The 18084-nt window shown below is 34.9% G+C and overlaps 2 protein-coding genes and 1 pseudogene across 3 annotated transcripts; 1 reads left to right on the forward strand and 2 right to left on the reverse strand.

Annotated features, from left to right (window-relative positions):
* Positions 1 to 5676: 5676 nt before the first annotated feature.
* LOC147291004 (DNA-directed RNA polymerases II and IV subunit 5A-like) lies at positions 5677 to 7111 on the reverse strand (annotated as a pseudogene).
* A 2847-nt stretch (positions 7112 to 9958) lies between these two features.
* Positions 9959 to 13547, reverse strand: LOC147291005 (DNA-directed RNA polymerases II and IV subunit 5A-like). 2 transcript variants are annotated; one of them, XM_086235133.1, is made up of 5 exons: positions 13400 to 13547; positions 11674 to 11882; positions 11426 to 11599; positions 10722 to 10835; positions 9959 to 10378 (listed from the first exon to the last, which is right to left on the reverse strand). In XM_086235133.1, exons 2-5 carry the CDS (start codon positions 11872 to 11874, stop codon positions 10253 to 10255), a joined length of 615 nt encoding a protein of 204 aa, XP_086091259.1. In that variant the 5' UTR covers positions 11875 to 11882; positions 13400 to 13547; the 3' UTR covers positions 9959 to 10252. The 2 variants fall into 2 exon arrangements, with proteins under 2 accessions (XP_086091259.1, XP_086091260.1); XM_086235134.1 differs by having other exon boundaries at positions 11674 to 11783; positions 13400 to 13519.
* Positions 13548 to 15360: 1813 nt separating this feature from the next.
* Positions 15361 to 16827, forward strand: LOC147291006 (F-box protein At5g49610-like). Its single transcript, XM_086235855.1, has 2 exons — positions 15361 to 16484; positions 16734 to 16827. Exons 1-2 carry the CDS (start codon positions 15361 to 15363, stop codon positions 16825 to 16827), a joined length of 1218 nt encoding a protein of 405 aa, XP_086091981.1.
* The last annotated feature ends 1257 nt before the right edge of the window (positions 16828 to 18084 follow it).

The following is an 18084-nucleotide window of genomic DNA, read 5'->3' on the forward strand; positions in this document are numbered from 1 at the left end:
AGAAAAGGGAAGGAGCCAGGAAGGAAAGAAAAGGGAGAAAAAAAAAAGAAAGGAAAAAAAAGAAAAAAAAGAAAAGAAAAAAAGAAAAGAAAAAAAGAAAGGAAAAAAAGAAAAAAAGAAAAGAAAAAAAGAAAGGAAAAAAAGAAAAGAAAAAAAGAAAAGAAAAAAAGAGAAAAAATTAAAAGGTTTAGGGTAGATTGGAGTTTGGGGCCTTTGGTCAATTGTAAAGAAAATAAAATAGTTTGGGTTTTTATTTGGCTTTTTTAGAGTTTTATGTAGTTGTTTTTAAACCCTAAATTTGTAAACTCTAATATATTTCAATATAAAAAATAATTTAAAATACTCTAAAGAACCTAAACCCTAATATCATATACGGATATACCATATCCTAGTTTGAGGTTTTTGGGCAATTGAAAAAAAAAATGATTTGAGATTTCGTTTGGCCGTGTTGGAGTTTCGTTTAATTGTTTTTAAACCCTAAACCAATAAACTCTAATACCTTTTTATATAAAAAATAATTAAAAATATCCTAAAGGACCCTAAACCCTAATATTCTATACGATATCTTAAATAATATAAAGTATAGATTATAAAGTATATAGAATTTAGTGTATATATTATAGAGTATAAATAATATATTAATTTTATTTATTCATTATACTAATTTTATTTCATAGTATTTACCTCCAGCGCGCATTATATTCATCACATATCACATGAAACCTACCATATAATTTGATTTTTTTCAATGTTTTTTATCAATGTAGTAGATAATATGTTAAATAAACATATTGTGAAGTTTCATTCAAAATTTCCGTATTTTGATAATAATTTCCATCGTTTCCGTCGAATTTTTGTCGAAATTTAAAAATCTTCGAAATTTCCGTCGAAATTTCCATCGAAATTTCCATCGAAATTTCCTCGAAACCCGAAATTTTATTCCTTGTGTGTCATGATGATTTTTTGCTCCAACAGATGTCCCATTCACTTTTCCTTCCATACCTCAAACTCTTGAATCAGAAGGAAAAATAAATTATCTTTCAAGCCGTAACTTTCCTTGGGATGGGATCTCCTTCGAATTTGAGTGGTAAGCCCTCGAGCCCTCTCGTTCCTTCGAGTTCGAACTTCCTCAAATCTTCTCCCTCACATGAGAAGTTTGATTATGGTGTCTCGAGATCGTTGAGATGACCTTTGAAGTTTCTTCAATTAGATAATTCTCTAGTGAATGAGGGTGGATAGCGGTAATTCAAATGTAATAAAAAATGTAACACTTGGTGCCACATTGTCACCTATGTGAAAGTATGGGTGGCAAAAAATAAATTTTTTTTTATGGGTGATATTTGTGCAAACCCCCCATATAGTTTGTGTGATATTAGTGCAAAAAAGCCATAGTTAAATTAGGAAAAAGTGAAAAAAAAAAAAAAAAAAAAAAAAAACTATTTAAACGAGAGATTCGGATCCTCTCATAAGCACCCTAATCTCTTAATTTTTTTAACCTTTTAATTATCGAGTGTTATGTATCTTTTCTAACATCATGTGGTACAAACTAATTTAAAGCTACAATTACTAAATTAAAATAATTAAAAATAAGAAACTTAGATGCTAGTTACTGTGTTTGCACTTTTCACTATCTGATTTGATGTATCAAGAATGTATTTGGCCATTGCGAAACACTGTTTCCATGTAGGTCTCTTTGCAAGATGACAATCCACCATACTGTGCAATAATTTTAAGGACTCTCTCTTCAATTGAATTATCTTGGTGCAGATTGAGATATATTATATATATATATATATATATTGTAGATTAATTTCGTACTTGATATGTTTGACAGTGTTCTCTGCAATGATTTAGGTCAATGGGAATCATGAGAGTATGAATGTGAAAGGGGATTTTAGATACGTAGAATCTGAGCATTTTAGCAGGGAAACAAATAACAGAATGAAAATATACAATCATTGTCCTGCAACCTTTTTAGAGTTTACTCCAAAATACTTGGGTATTGAAGTATGAAGAAATAAGAATTAGTAATACAAAATATAAATTGTAAAGGGGAGAGAGAATTACCAATATTTTCTACTCTTTTATGATGTTAATAATTATAAACCCCCTAGTTAGAGATAAAATCTTTCATAACCTCCACCCAAAATCTACTCTCCTATAACCCCCAATCTTATACTTAATATTTTCCTAAACTCCCTAGTCAACTAATACCCAGTCAAGTTTGACTCCTCATCTTTTAATTTTCCAGTTTTACCCTTTTTTTTAATTTTCATTTTCAATTTATGGGTGCTCTCTCTCTCTCTCTCTCTCTCTCTCTCTCTCTCTCTCTCTCTCTCTCTCTCTCTCTCTCTCTCTCTCTCTCTCTCTCTCTCTCTCTCCCATCAGGTGCCTATCTTCCCCTCTGCGTTTTCTCTCTCCCCGCTGCTGTCGCCGGCGCGTGCGCCACCGTCTGGCGACGGTTGCCGGCGAGACTGGTCCCATCACACTCGCCTCTCCTTCCTCTTCCTCTCCTTGCCCTCCACTCTCCACGAAACATAACATCGACGCCGGATCGGTCTAGGCAAACCCGAGCTCCCTCACCGGCGATCCATCAATTCCGGCGACAACGAGGTGTCGGACTGGTTGGGTTCTTCTCGCCTCTTCCTCCTCTATCTATCCATGGCCTTTTCTTTCCCATAAAATCCACAGAAACCCAAATACAGCCCGAAGTCCGATCGTCATCTCCAGCGGTGACTTCGAGATTCCGGCGACGTCGCAGCCGCTCTCCACTTCCAGAAGCTTCCTCTCGACGTGGTGAGTGTGATGGTGGTCTCTGATTCTCCAACTGACCACCATGGACGGCGAATCGACGCCGAGAAAGTCTGAGACTTATCGCCGCCGTTGCCTGCGATTCCGGCGGCGGATTGAAGTGGTTCCGGTCTCATTCTTCTCCCTTTGACACACTCTCTCTACTGGTATACAAATTTTGGTTCAATTGCATTGAATTTCAAAAGCCCTGATTTGAAAACCCTAATTTGAAATTGATTTGTGAATCTGTCTGTGAAATGTATAATTTGTGAATCTGTTTTAATTGAATTTGTTATAAATCAGATAGAAATGTGGTTTTTAATTGATTTATAAGTATATATAAATTTACTTCATTTATTGATTAAACAGTTTCAGTTCGTGAAACAGTTTCATTTCGTGAAACAATTTCAGTTCGTGAAACATGAGTTTTAAATGAATTTTGAATGAAATTATGGTTCTGAAATATGATGAATCAAATTTGCAGGTAGAAACAGATCGAGGCAGTGGCGGCTGTCGTGTACTCGTCGCGCGTGAGGTGATCGGACGACGTTGTATTGTTGGCTACTCCTCTTATCTCAATAACTTGTTGTATTGTTGGTTTTTTTTTTTTGATAAGGTTGCTGTGTTCTTTTCAGTGAAACAGAATTCAGTAAAGGTGTAACTGTTTTAGTGAAGTGTAATTGTTTTAGTAAAGGTGTAATTGTTTTTTAATTAAGGTGCAATTACATTTTAGTCGAGGTGTAATTGTTTCATCACTTAATTCAGTTTCAGTAAGTGAATTCATAACTGAATTCTTCAATTCAGTGTAATTGAATTTTTGAAATTCAGTTTCAGTGTAACTGAATTTTTGAAATTCAGTTTTAGTGTAATGAAATTCAATTTCAGTGTTTGATTTTAGTTTTAGTGAAATATTGAGTTTTAGCAAAAACTTCAATTCCAAAAAAAAAAAAAGTTTCACCAAAATACAGTTACAATGACGTCAGCATGCGTCAACACGCGTCAGCATGCGTCAGAAGGGTAATTTAGGATTATAAGTTTTAGGGGGTTTTGAAAGAGTTTCTAGATGGGTGGGGGTTTAGACAAATTTTTTTGGTGAGTAGGGTGTTTAAAATTAGGCACTACTCTTTTATGTCAATCTAACGACTAATTTGCAGTAGAAGGAAATTTCAATAATACAGAGAAACCATGAGAGGAGAGTTTTGGAAGAGCGAAGTCAAGGATTAATGTCTTTTTTTTTTTTTTTTTTTTTTTGGGTCAACGAATTAACGTTGGTTAATTATGTGGTTAGATTACATAATTAAATTTCTTATTTTTAATTATTTTAATTTGGTAATTGTAGCTTTAAATTAATGTGAACTATAGAATGTTAGAAAAGACACATGACACTCTATAATTAAAAGGTTAAGAATATTAGGAGATTAAGTGTTTAGGAGAGGATCCGGATCCATATAGAATTGGTTTGACTTCCCTTCCATAACTGTGCAAATTGCAACAGTTTCTTTTTCTTTTTTAAAATTTTTTTATTTTATTTTAGCATTTATCCTCTACAAATAAATCTTTATGTAAACTATTCATAATCCTCTATTTAGAACTTAATTATTTCAAAACCTACACCCTTAGGCTTAGTTTGGGATTGCTGTGAGAAAAAACGGCTGTAAAGTAAAACAGTTGTGAAGTAAAGTTAGCTGTGAAGTAAATCAGTTGAGTATTTGGTAAATTATATTTTCAAAAATGTTGTGAGTACAAAAAGCAATATGAAAGTGTTAGGTAAATTGTAATGTAAAACTGCTGTGGCTATTTATAATTACTAAAATGAGGGTACTATGGGTAAAATAAAATTTTCATTGTTGCTGTGATTCACTGCAGCTTTCAAAAGCACCTACAAACTTGCTTTCTATTTTTTCTGTGGGGAGTTGAAAATTGTGGAACAAAACACTTTTTCATTTTTTTACCAAACACCAAAACTGCTATGGGTGATTGAGAATTGTCATGCACAGGAGTTTTTGGGTCCTCTACAACAATCCCAAACGGGGCCTTAATATAATTAATTCAAAACCCCCTATTACTTACTTAAACTCTTCCAAAACCCCCTAGTCAACTAACACTCAGCTAAATTTAATTACGAACTATAAATCTTTTCATTCAAACAATGTATTTTTTTTTAAAAAAAAAAGACATTTTTAGGATCTTTGAAAGTTACATTAAATTGTAAAGCTCTTTTTAATACTAGGAAACTGGCATGGATCCCCTGCCTTGCTTCTCTGCAAGGCAACCAGGCTCAAATCTGAGTCTTTGAAGACAACATAAAGAGAGAAAGAGTAGGAAGAGAGAGATTGTCTTCAAAAGCTTATATTTGAGTCTAGTACTAGCGTTGCAGAAGCAAGACAGGGGATCCAGGTCCTAATACTAGACTCTAGGCACGTGGGCACAACCTCTGCGCTGAAAACTTTTTTATTATGTTTTTGGAACTTGATATTGAGTTGTAAAGAGGGACTACAGTTTTAATTTTTATAATAAAATCAAAGCATTGATTTTTAGGAAATATGGTATACGTATACTGTATATCTATGCCAAATTCATTTTCCTTCGGAAATCCCAACAAGAAATGAAAATTCAGTATTATTAGTACCATGAGATACAATTTTTTTTTTCCTTTCAAACTCCCACTTGATTTCCAGTTTTCCATCCTGAAACATCTGCCTCTACTAATTGGAAAGATAACCAATTTCCTTGGCAACCAAAGCATAAACCTTGCACTCTTATAAGCACAAGGACTGCCATCAAGGATATCACAAATTCACAATCAACACTGTCCTCATCTTTGTTGGAGCTTCATATGTAAATGGAACACTAGCAAGTTCAACTTTGAACTAACAGTAAAAGTAGTTACACAACGTAACGGTAGGTGACATATCGTCCTGCAGTCTCACTTGGCCGGATTATCTTCACAACTTGTCCACGCGTAAGCCCGTAATATCTTGCAATTGAATCAGTCACCTGAATACGAGGAAGCTGAACTCCATCCACCCACAAAATTATACAAGAAACAGTAAGTATCCAAATCGGTTTGGTTTGCCACAGAAAAGAATACAAAGATGTTTGAAACACAAACATGAAACATCCCAATCTTGAGAAAAAGAAAGAAAGAAGTTTGCTATAATAGTTTGGAGGGTATAAGGACACATTAAGCATGACTCCCAAGTTAATATGCTCACCCTGAGAACAATTAATTAAATAAATGAAGTTGGTAGACTTCTAAAACATGTTAGTGTGCATTCATCTAAATACGAGACCATGGCATCTAAATTTCCTAAATGCAAGAGTAACCTTGTTCAGTACTGACCTGTGTTTCTTTTACAGTATACCTCTCCAGCAAAGTCTCCTTTTCCTCATTTGTAAGCACTCGATGCTCAGGAACTAGAACATGCTCTTTAATATTCACCGACAATTCAGCTTCCTGAATCAGCAGAGTTAATTAAAGAAAGCGTTAAAATCAGTTTGTGTGCAATGCATTCAGAATAACAGAGGTTACAATTATTGTCTGTACAGACTAAGGTGAGAGTGTGAGACCAATATTTATAGGAATATCTTCACACCAACCCATAAAAAGGTAAATCAACAGCACTATAAGTGCATTTGATGGAATAAACTGTCACCCTTATAAGGCCCTTGGAATAATAACAAACTAAGCAGCCTATTGCATGTATAGCCCTCATGTTTCTGATACTAAATTTCGCGGAGTAAAAACACAAATGTTTCTGGTACCTTACATTTCCATAGGTAAGAATGAATAGATTATCATGAGATTCACGACATTTCAACAACACAATTTCGTTTTAACAATTTAAGCAATGAACTTCACCTGGAAAACCTCCAAGTGGAACTTTGAACTTGCATTAATTTATCTCACTTATACGGTTCCGTGAAATGGGCGTCAGATTTCTTTGAGTAACCAAGATTGCTCTGAACACATTATCTGATTTCATGCGCTTGGTGTACTCCTCCATTGTCTTGACACCAACCTTTGGTTCGTCAGGAAAGAAGACATAAATCTGGCACACAAAAACCAACAATTAGAGGCCAAACAGTACTACTGCAATAAAAAGCATCAGTGAAATACCTGATCGGAGCTGTCACTTCGCTTCATTTTGTTCATAATAAGGTCTTCCCTTTTCACATTCTCTCCATATTTTTCCTTGAACTCTTCTTTTGTCATGTTGATCTCAACATCTGTAACGATGTAATCCCGATCTTTCAGCATTTGCATCACTGTTTTTTGAACTCTGTAAAGCCTTGTGATTTCTTCTTCTGGTAAAACCATCTTTGTTGCTGATAGATTACAAAAACCAGCTTTTGCTACTTAGATGGCACTATGAAAAATTCAATTTCACAAATATGACTACAAATCTTATATTTCCACATGTAGCTACCAAAACTTGCATTCCCATACAACTGAAAATGAGAAATTGGCTATTTAAATCAAATAACAGCAAAGCAAAAACAAAAACAAAACCAAAACCAAAACCAAATTTATTTAAAAAATAATAATAATAAGTTTTCCACGGAACAGGAAAAAAAAGAAGAAGTCTTTATTGGGTAGAAACCTTAGAAACGAGTAACGAGATTGGATTGGAAATGAAAGGAGATGACCAGGGTATTTGATTAAGGAAACTGGAAAAGAGAGTGTGTCAAAGCCCCGTAAACAATGACCCAAAATACCAAGGCATACATGATTCCAAAGGCACAGCTCCAAATAAACTGATAAAAAAGAATGTCTACACACACTTCCCAAGTATGGTCACCTGCCACATGGACCATGAAAAAGATTGTTTCCTTAATATTTCCAACCCTACTCATAATGCACTTTCCACAAAGGCATGATTTATGAATAAGATTGTAAATGGTATCATATTGCAATCAAGTCTATTTAGTCATTCCATGTTACGTATATTATTCTTATATAATAAATACATTATGAAACTTCTTATGAATTCTTCATCAAACAAACTAACAAAGGGCCTGTTTGGTGGTGTTTTTTGGAAGTGGCGAAAGTAGTTTCATACAACCAAAAGTACCTTTTTATAGTATTTGGCAGAAATACACAAAATGCACTTGGGTATTTAATATAAAAAATTTATGTGTTTCTAACAAAAGTGCTAACGAGTAAAAGCACCAAAAGCACTCCCAAATATGCCCAAAACAACACATAAGTCACAAAATCATGACAGTACACATACTACTATTTACTCTTCTAATAACTATAAAGAACAGAAATACACTTCAATAAAACAAAACAATCATAAATGAAATTAACAATGATACAAACGATTGAAAATAATTCATGCGCGCATATGCATTCTCATTAAACGAATTACAAGAAACACTAATCAACGTATGGAATAGGCATGCACAAATCTCACATCATGGTCACAGTAACACAAAATATATATACCATAAACATCTAATCCCCGAGTCGATCTTATATTATCAGAAAAAACAAAAACAAAAAAAAACCCAAGTCTTAGAACATGGGAGCATAGAAACAAAAGTAAACCGTAGTCTTTGATTTATGCTCTTTTCAACCTCACATAGTACATGCATACATAACTCTAAAACCCATTGCCCATTGCCCAATAATTACAAGAACAAACCGATTTTCTTATAGTTGAAACCTCATAGTCCTGGAATAAACTTAGGCCAAGAAAAAAAAAAAAAAGAAAGCCATATGTAAAAGGAGATGATACCTTTGTGGGTTTTTGGCAGCAAAGCAAGGCTTCAAGTCGGGGTTGGTGGGAACTGTTGAACTGGGAGGTGTGGGATGGCGGGAACTACTGAAAGTCTGACTGCGAGAGCCGCGAGGGAAGAAATAGAATTGAACAAGGAAGAAGAAGAAGGACCAATTAATAGCAGCCAAGAATATAAGTCCACTGGGCCATCAGATGGGCTTTTTTGGTGGGCTATTATTAGACTGCTGGGCTGGGTTTATTTTTAGTATTGAAATTGCTATTTACACCCATACACTTTTATCACAACACCTAGCATCTAAGAGGATATATGGCACCTTTTTTATAACACAATTTTATAACCTTTAGAATCAACCACTTTCTATGGTTAGGATGAATGGTAATGTGGCAAATGTTTGAACTTTTTTTTTCCTGATTGAAATAAAATAAACAGTAGTGCTACATATACCACATTTTTATACCATAATTTCATACCACCTTATGTGGCAACTTACATGGCATTCATACATTGGATACTAAAAAATAAAAATAAAAACCCAAAAAGGAAAAGAAAAACTTTGTCCAATAAAGTAATAACACGTCAGATGGTATAAGAATGTGGTATAAGAATGTGGTAAGTATAGCATTATTCTAAAATAAAATACTCCTCTTTTCTCTTTTCTCTATTTTATAGAATACCGTCATCATTTTGTATCATAACTTATTTGATCTCAACTGATATAGCAAATGACATGTCAGTTTCTTACTTACGTAGCACTACTCTTACCTTTAAAGCTTTTTTGGCATATATTACTTGGTATGAGAAATCTTTGACAAGATTTACTTGGGAAAATCACTGTTTAGAAAATTTAAGTTAGAAGCTCAGCTCTTTAGGGTTCATGAGAAAAGATACAAGTTAATTCAATTAAGAAATTTTACGTTCTGATGGAATATGGTTCTCTGTCCATTAGGCTCAACTCTCAACCATGGGAGATAATGCCCATGTAAACTAGTTGAAACAACCCAGCTTTATACTCAGTAGCCATGGCCAAAAATTTTGAGAGAGAATTATGGCCAAAATCAAAATTACCCTTGCCCAAAGAGATACTTTCTTGAATCTGGAAACTCTTCTTCAATCTAATTCCTATATATCCTTGAATCGTGTATCGAACACATACATGGAAGTTTCTTTTAAAACCTTCATTTACAGCTGATTCAAAAAGAACAAAAAAAAGAAAAGGTATGAATGTCGGCTGAATTTCATATTGAATAACAAACTTGAAATTATTTTCTCAGATTGTGAGCAGGAAGGAGAAGCATTGAGTACAGCTAGAGAGGAGAGAAAGAAGAGTGATTTAAGGAGATGACATTACGTTATTATAAAACAGAGGAGAGAGAAGTGTATTTATTTATTTATTTTTTAAGTCAAAGATTAGCCACATTATCATTCATCCTTAACATTAAAAGTTGTTGAATCTAGGGGTCATAAAATTGTGCTATAAGTTGTGGTATAAAAAAGGTGCCATATATCCTGATCCTTTATATAATACTAGACTCTAGGCATGTGCTCCATACCCAATTTCCTTAGCATCGAAAGCATAAACCTTGTACACTCTCATAAGCATAACAGCTGCCATCAAGGATATCCCAATAAACACTGTCCTCATATTTGTTGGAGCTTCATATGTAAATAGAACCCTAGCAAGTGCAAGTCAACTTTGAACTAACAATATAAGTAATTACACAACAAAACGGTAGGTGACATATCGTCCTGCAGTCTCACTTGGCCGGATTATTTTCACAACTTGTCCACGCTTAAGCCCGTAATATCTTGCAATTGGATCAGTCACCTGAATACGAGGAAGCTGAACTCCATCCGCCCAAAAAATATACAAGAAACAGTAAGTATCCAAATCGGTTTGGTTCGCCACATAAAAGAAAACAAAGATGTTTGAAATACAAACACGAAACATCCCAATCTTTGGAAAGAGAAAAAAACACAAATTTGCTATAATAGTTTGGAGGGTCAAATGGTACATTAAGCATGACTCCCAAGTTAATATGCTCAACCCCAGGAACAAATAAACAAATGAAGTGGCTAGACTTGTAACACATGTTAATTTGTATACATCGAAATATAAGACCATGGCATATGTTATGTAGAATCTAAGTTTCCTAAATGCAAGATTAGCCTTGTTCAGTACTGACCTGTGTTTCTTTCACAGTATACTTCTCCAGCAAAGTCTTCTTTTCATCATCTGTAAGCACTCGATGCTCAGGAACTAGAACTTGCTCTGTAATATTTACCAACAATTCGTCTTCCTGAATCAACAGAGTTAATTAAAGAAAACTTTAACATCCTCTAAGTTTGTGAAAATTGCCTTCAGAATAACTGATGTTGCAATTACTCACAAAACACTAAGGTGAGACCAAATGACCAATAGCTGAAGTTGAATGTACCCTACAAAAAGATAAATCAAACACTGCAATGCAATTCCTCAAGGAAGACCTAGTTTCAGGTAACATATTGGAACCCATGACGAACCTGGTTTCAATTTGTTGGATTTGTCAGTTGGGCCTCTCCGTTAACTAACATTATCAGATGACCCTATGCATCCAATCACTCGTTCTAAATTATAGGGATACCTTACATAACCGACTAGTAAGTGTATTTGATGAGATACACTGTTACCCTTAAACGCCCTTAGAATATAAACAAACTAAGCAGCCTGTTGCAACAAACATCTGTCTGTGTATAGCCCTCATGTTTCGGATACTAAATATCGCCGAGTAAGAACACAAATGTTTCTGGTACCTTACATTTCCATAGGTAAGAATTAAAAGATTATTATGGCATTCACGAGATTTCAAGAACACAATTTCGTTCTAACAATTTAAGAAATGAACTTCACCTTGAAAACCTCCACGTGGAACTTTGAAGATATCACACTTAAAGAGCTTCGTGCAAAGGGTTTCACAGGTTTTTGGGCAACCATGATTGCTCTGAACACATTATCTGATTTCATGCGCTCGGTGTATTTCCTTATTGTCTTGACGTCTGCTTCCTCAGTAAAGAAGACATAAATCTGGTAGACAAGAACCAACAATTAGAGACCAAACAGTAGTACTGCTACTGCAATAAAAAGCATCAGTGAAATACCAGATTGGAGATGTCACTTCGCTTTGTTTTGTTAATCGTAAGGTTTTCCCTTTTCATGTTCTCTCCGAATTCTTCCTTGAACTCTTCTTCTGTCATGTTGATCTCAAAATCTGCAACGACGTAATCCCGATCTTTCAGCATTTGCATCACAGTTTTCCGAACTCTATAAAGCGTTGTGATTACTTCTTCTGGTAAAACCATCTTTGTTGCTGATAGATTACAAGAACCAGCTTGTTAAATGTTTCTATGGGATTACGGAAAATTCAATTTCGCAAATATGACTACAAATCCAATATTTACACATGTATCTAAAAGAAGTTGCGTGTCCATACAACAGAAATGAGAAATTGGGTATTTAAATCAAATCACAGCCAAGCAAAATGAAACCCAATTAAAAAAGAAACATCGACTTTTCCACGGAAAAAAAAAAAAATGTCATTATTGACTAGGAACTGTAGAAACAAGTGAAGAGAATGAGATTGGAAATGAAACAAGATGTCCATGGTATTTGATTAAGTAAACAGGAAAAGAGAGTGTGTCAAGGCCCCATAAACAGTGACCCAAACACCAAGGCAAACATGGTTCCAAAAGAATGGCTCCAAGTAAAGAATGTATACACATACTATCAAAGCATGGTCACCCGCCACATGGGCCATGAAAAATATTGTTTCCTCAAATTTTTCCCAATCTTACTCAGAATGTACTTTCCACAAGGATCATGATTCATGAATAAGATTGTTAATGGTATCATATTGCAACCAAGTCTATCTAGTCATTCCATGTAACGTGTATTTTTCTTTTATAATAATACATCATGGAACTTCTTATGAATTCTCCATCAAACAAAGCGCCTGTTTGGTGATGTTTTTGGAGGTGGCAAAAGCCTTTACATACAACCAAAAGCACTTTTTATAGTACTGGACAGAAATACACAAAATGATTTTGGGGTTATAGAAGCACTTGTAGTACTTCCTAGAGAAGCACCTAATGGTGGCTTCCAGGAGAAGCTCTTAGAAAGTGTTTCTAAGTAAATAGGTAGAATGCACTTGAGTTTTAAATAAAAAATATATGTGCTTCTAAAAAAAGTGCTACTAAAAATGCACTAATGAGTAAAAGTGCCAATGTGTAGAAGTGCCAAAAGCTCTTCCAAACATGCCAAAAACAGAAAATATGTCGCAAAATCATGACATTCACCTACTATTATTTACTCTAATAACTAAAGAACAACAATATATTTCAGTTAAACGAAACAATCATTAGGGAAATTAACAATTATTACAAGGAAAGATTGAAAATAATACATGCATATGCACACTCATTAAACAGATTACAAGAAAAGGGTGAAAAAAAAATCATCAACATATGGAATAGGCATGCATATCTCACAACATGGTCACAGTAACACACAATATATATCATAATCCTCTAATCCCCAAGTCTTAGAGCATGAGAGCATAGAAACAAAAGTAAAACATAGCATTTGATTTGTGCTCCTTTCAGCCTGACATAAATTGACAGTCATGTCAGCATGAATGCTTTATTTATTTTCAGGTACCACACACACACACACATAAATACATACATACATGACCCTAAATCCTAAAACCCATTTTATTACAGTTGAAACATCATAGTCTCAGTTCAACAAGCTGGAATAAACTTAGGCAAAAAAAAAAAAAAAGGGAAATTCATATGTAAAAGAAGCAAAAAAAAAAAAAAAAAAAACCTTTTGGCTCTTTGAGAACAAAAGAAGCCTACAAGTCTGGGTTGGTGGGAACTGGTGAACTGGGCTTTGTGGGATTGCTGGAATCACTGAGAGTGTGAGTGTTTGAGTGTGAGAGATGAAGACGATGAATTGAAGAACGAAGAAGGAGCAAATAAGATGAGCGGGCTGCTAGGGCTGGACTCTGGAGTGGATAAAAGTTTGGGCCTAACTACGGCTGGGCCCTGGCTTGGGCTATTAGACTGCTGGGCTTATCGCATGCAAAATTGCTATTTACACCCATACACGTTATCACTACACCCAGCATCTAAACCTTTTTGGGACGCAATGATTTTTTAATTATAGTACTTTTGTACCATTTATAGTATTCTGCTCCAGTTTGATGAAATCTAGGACATCTGTAGCTGTGAATCCAGTAATCCACTTGAATTTAAAGAGTTTATATCCACCACAGCAGCAATGTCATCACCAGTCAACTACTCTAAAGTCTGCACCACTGCACATCATTATGTCCTATGTGCTACGTGACAAATGAGCCAACAAATATTTTGAATTTCAAACTCTGGATATTTATAAGATTCAGTTTTTCATGGTCTACATACACATATGGAAGAAGCTACTTCATATATCCAAAATTGCATTGCAGAATTTGATGTAGAACAATATCCATATATAGTTTCCTCTAGACACACCCTGATTATCCTTTTCTCAAGTTTCAAAAAGGTTATAGTTTCTTGATATATTTTCTTAAAAGAATAAAAGGTACGTTCTATTGTTTCACTGATGAAACGAACATGAAAACTTTTTGCAAAATGTAGGTTATGGATCTATAATACCTTAATGTGAGGGGTATATCAAAAAAGAATACCAATTAGGGACCCGGCCTTGACATTTTTCCTTAACTATACTCTTTTTTTATTATTATTTAAACACGCGCGTGTGCTAGCCATTGCAAACGCCAATTGTATAACATGCAGAAATTGAGAAAAATTAGGTGAATAGGGGTAGATGGTGTTATCTCTTTGACCAGAGTAATGTTATTGAGCCATCTCAACTTATTAGACCATCTTATAGACCATTTCTCTAATAGAGATGAGATCCATATATCAGATAGATGATCTAAATTCCAGATCAACATATCACTGCAACTTTTGAGTTCGCTAGCCTGAGGGAAATGAGTACAAAGTTTCTCATTGGTGAGATTTGCAAGTGCCTAGCTAAAACCATCTTCCAAGTTGAGGTTCATAGTCTTATCTTGGATTCTTAGAGAAAAATTAGCGCATTTTCCCCTATTCAGGTTGAAAGAAGGATTCTCTTAATTTTCATTATGTTGAAAGAAAAGGAAATTAAACCAATTAACTAAATTTTAGTGATATTTCTCATCCTAATATTGAAAGAGATCTAAAATTTGAATTCCCTTCCTTTAAGAACAAAAAAGAACATAAAAATCCAATGATTGATATAAATACGTAACTAATGTTCTTATTAATCTAGCTAGTTTCTATCATTTATCTTTAAATGTTCATTCAATTAATAATGACAATTTGCCTTCATACGCATAAATTAAAAGAAGGCTAGCTTATTTAATCGCATCTCTTAAAGGATATATATATACGTTTGAAATGCCAAAAAAAATAAAATTATCAGTTCGAATGCTTTGATACAAATCAGTAGACGTCTAACTGAACAGATATATATATATATATATATGTTAACTAGTATTTATCTTATATTAACAAATTTGCATAGAAAAGTAGTAAAAGCAACTTGAATATATGAAACCACAACAAAAAGTACATAAAACATTATCCCACATTGGAAATTAACCAAAGCAATCTTCCTTTTCTCCTTTAATTCTTGGGTTTCTGCGCAACCCTAGGAGACCTCTCCTCCCAAAAAAAAAAAAAAAAAAAACCTATAAACTTTCAGTGAAATTCGATCTGTAGACAGTTTTTCTTTTTAACATGATTACAATCGAGTATGAAAGAAGCAGACGACGAAGAAGAATTACACAAGTGTCCAAAGACATACCCGAAGAAATCAGGTTTGAAATCCTTGCCAGATTACCTGTGAAATCTCTATTGCGGTTGAGATGTGTTTGCAAATCTTGGAACAGTCTAATTAGCAGCCCGAGATTCATGAACGCTCATCTGGTGAAGGGTGCTCGTGATTATTTACTTATGAAAACGACCAAGAAAAAGAGCTTGTCACTCATTTGTGCTGAAACATTTGCCAAGTGTTTGGAGTTGGAGTTTCCTAGGCAAGAGGATGGTTCCTATTTATCCGTTTACGGTTCATGCAACGGGTTGCTTTGCGTATCTGGGAGGACTAATGGGGCTCCTAGTCCTGTATATTTGTGGAATCCATCCATCAGAAAATTCAAGAGACTTCCTGAAAGCCTCATCTTTGGAAGGAGGCATTCTTGCGGAACACGCATGAAGATCAGTTTCTCTGCTGTAGGGTTCGGGTTCGATTGTAGGGGAAACGATTATAAAGTTGTGAGAATTATGGGGGATACAAGTATATTCATTGTTGAGGTTTACAGCCTTAACTTGGATTCTTGGAGAAGAATGAGCGCAGTTTCACCTATTTCACGTGATGGCACTACTTTTGTGCAGGCTGAGTGTGAATGCTTGAATGGAGTTGTGTATTGGATTATTAATGACTTCAATGCACGTTGCAACTTCATCCTTTCTTTTGATATGGACAGTGAGATTTTCCAAAAGGTGATGCTTCCTAATGTACTGCAATTGCATCACATCCCAGACCTTGACATTCGCATGCGAGTGCTTGACAAATCACTTTCTTTGCTCCATCTCAGAAAAGATGACAAGCATTACTGTGACTTATGGGTTCTGGAAATGGATACCTGGAAAATGATTCGCACGATTCTTCTTCCAGCATCAGCTGGGACTGTACGGCCATTAGGCTTTACAACAAATCGTGGAGTTTATATTGCAACGGAGAGTCGAAAGTTGGAACCCCATAATTTGGTTTTACATCCTCATAAACCACACCGAAATTTGTTTTTATATGATCCGAAATCGCAACAAGTTAAGAACATTGGAATCAAAATGTACCCCAATGGGTACATCTATGGCTATAGAGAGAGTCTAGTTTTACTCAACTAAGTTCTGACTTCTCGTTTTTTGTTTTCGAATAACTCAAGTGTAAACCGATGCATATATTGTTTGTTTACATTTGGGACTGATTGTGAGTTTATTTTCAGGATTGATTATTTTCATCTATTTATAGATTTATCGTTATGTATTCAATATGAGGACTTATTTTCATCCCAATAATGTATTTGTTCATTTCATTGCTCTTCTATGGTAAGATTTGCAGTTTCTGATTGTTTGGAGTTGGACTCTAGTGGAGCTGCTGGAGCATATCCATCAGAGCTGTTGGACTCTTATATTGTAATCGCCTAACGGTCTTGGCCAACTCTAAAGCTTCATCACCAATGTCTTTGGTGACACTTTACATTGGTAGCTTAGAATGTTAGACAGCCCTATATAAATGATAGCTCAATGTTTCAATGTGATCGAGTTGCTTCTGTGGCCCCTACAGTCAAATACATGTCTGCCAAATCATGACCCCTAAAAACAAAGGGCTACCCCAATTGTTTATGTTACAACAATCTCTAAACTTTCCTCCTGCTTCACAATTTTCTACCTCATGTTTAATAAGAAGTAGGACATAGTTTGAATCATAAAATAACAACGATCAATGTACCAATTTAGTTGGAAAACATGTACATCACAAGGCCACCCTGAGTTGGCCATTACAAAATGACTTACAACGTGTAAGAGACGATCGCCAAAGACTTCCCATTTACAGAGCATAATCAATGCTACGAATAAGGTTAGCATTAATTTCTCTTCTGCATCATCTATTATAGACCAAGAAAGACAGAAGTCGTATTCAATTTTTGTTGTATTTTGTTCAGTAACGCACCGGTGCCATTCCAATAATCATTTTTATTTGTTGGAATTACAATTTGTCATTCCAATAATAAATTTGATGTATTTGTTGGTATTACATTGTGTCATTCCAATAATAAATTGTTGTCGGTATTGCATCGGTGTCCTTCCGATAATCATTTTTGTCAAGCAGCTCAGCTTGACTGATCAAACACCTTACAACGTATCAATAGTCTAGGCAGAAGTTGGTTAACAATGTTCTACTAAAATCAAAGCATAGAGATTTGACACCAACAGTCTGATACCTTTGCCAGAACAATGAAGACACATATACAAGTAAATATGGAAGATGAGATTGTGTACCAAGCAAACAGCCCAGAACTAAAAGCCACCACTACACCAATCACTACACCAATCCTTTGAAGTATGCAAACTGCACAAAGTAAGAGAAAGACAGTAGTTTGGAGCATCCTACATCAATGAATAGGCAAATGATTGCAGTAGCTGGTTGATAAGGTATGTTGGGGGAAAGGCAAACAATTATGAATCAACAACCAAGAAAGTATCCTAAACTTGGTTTCATGATGTAGTCATACCATGGTAACCAAACAACAACAATGCCCCTAATAATATATACCAATATTACCACCTAGGCCCTTGGGTTAGCCCAAGTGATGAGGGAAGGTGGGAAAAGTGTTAGGATTAGGATAGGTCAATTGTTTGATACCTATCATTGTAACAGAATATGTTACCATCTAACGACCA

Source organism: Dryas octopetala, chromosome 3, assembly GCF_963921425.1.
Source record: "Dryas octopetala chromosome 3, drDryOcto1.1, whole genome shotgun sequence".
In the NCBI taxonomy this organism is placed as follows: Eukaryota; Viridiplantae; Streptophyta; class Magnoliopsida; order Rosales; family Rosaceae; genus Dryas; species Dryas octopetala.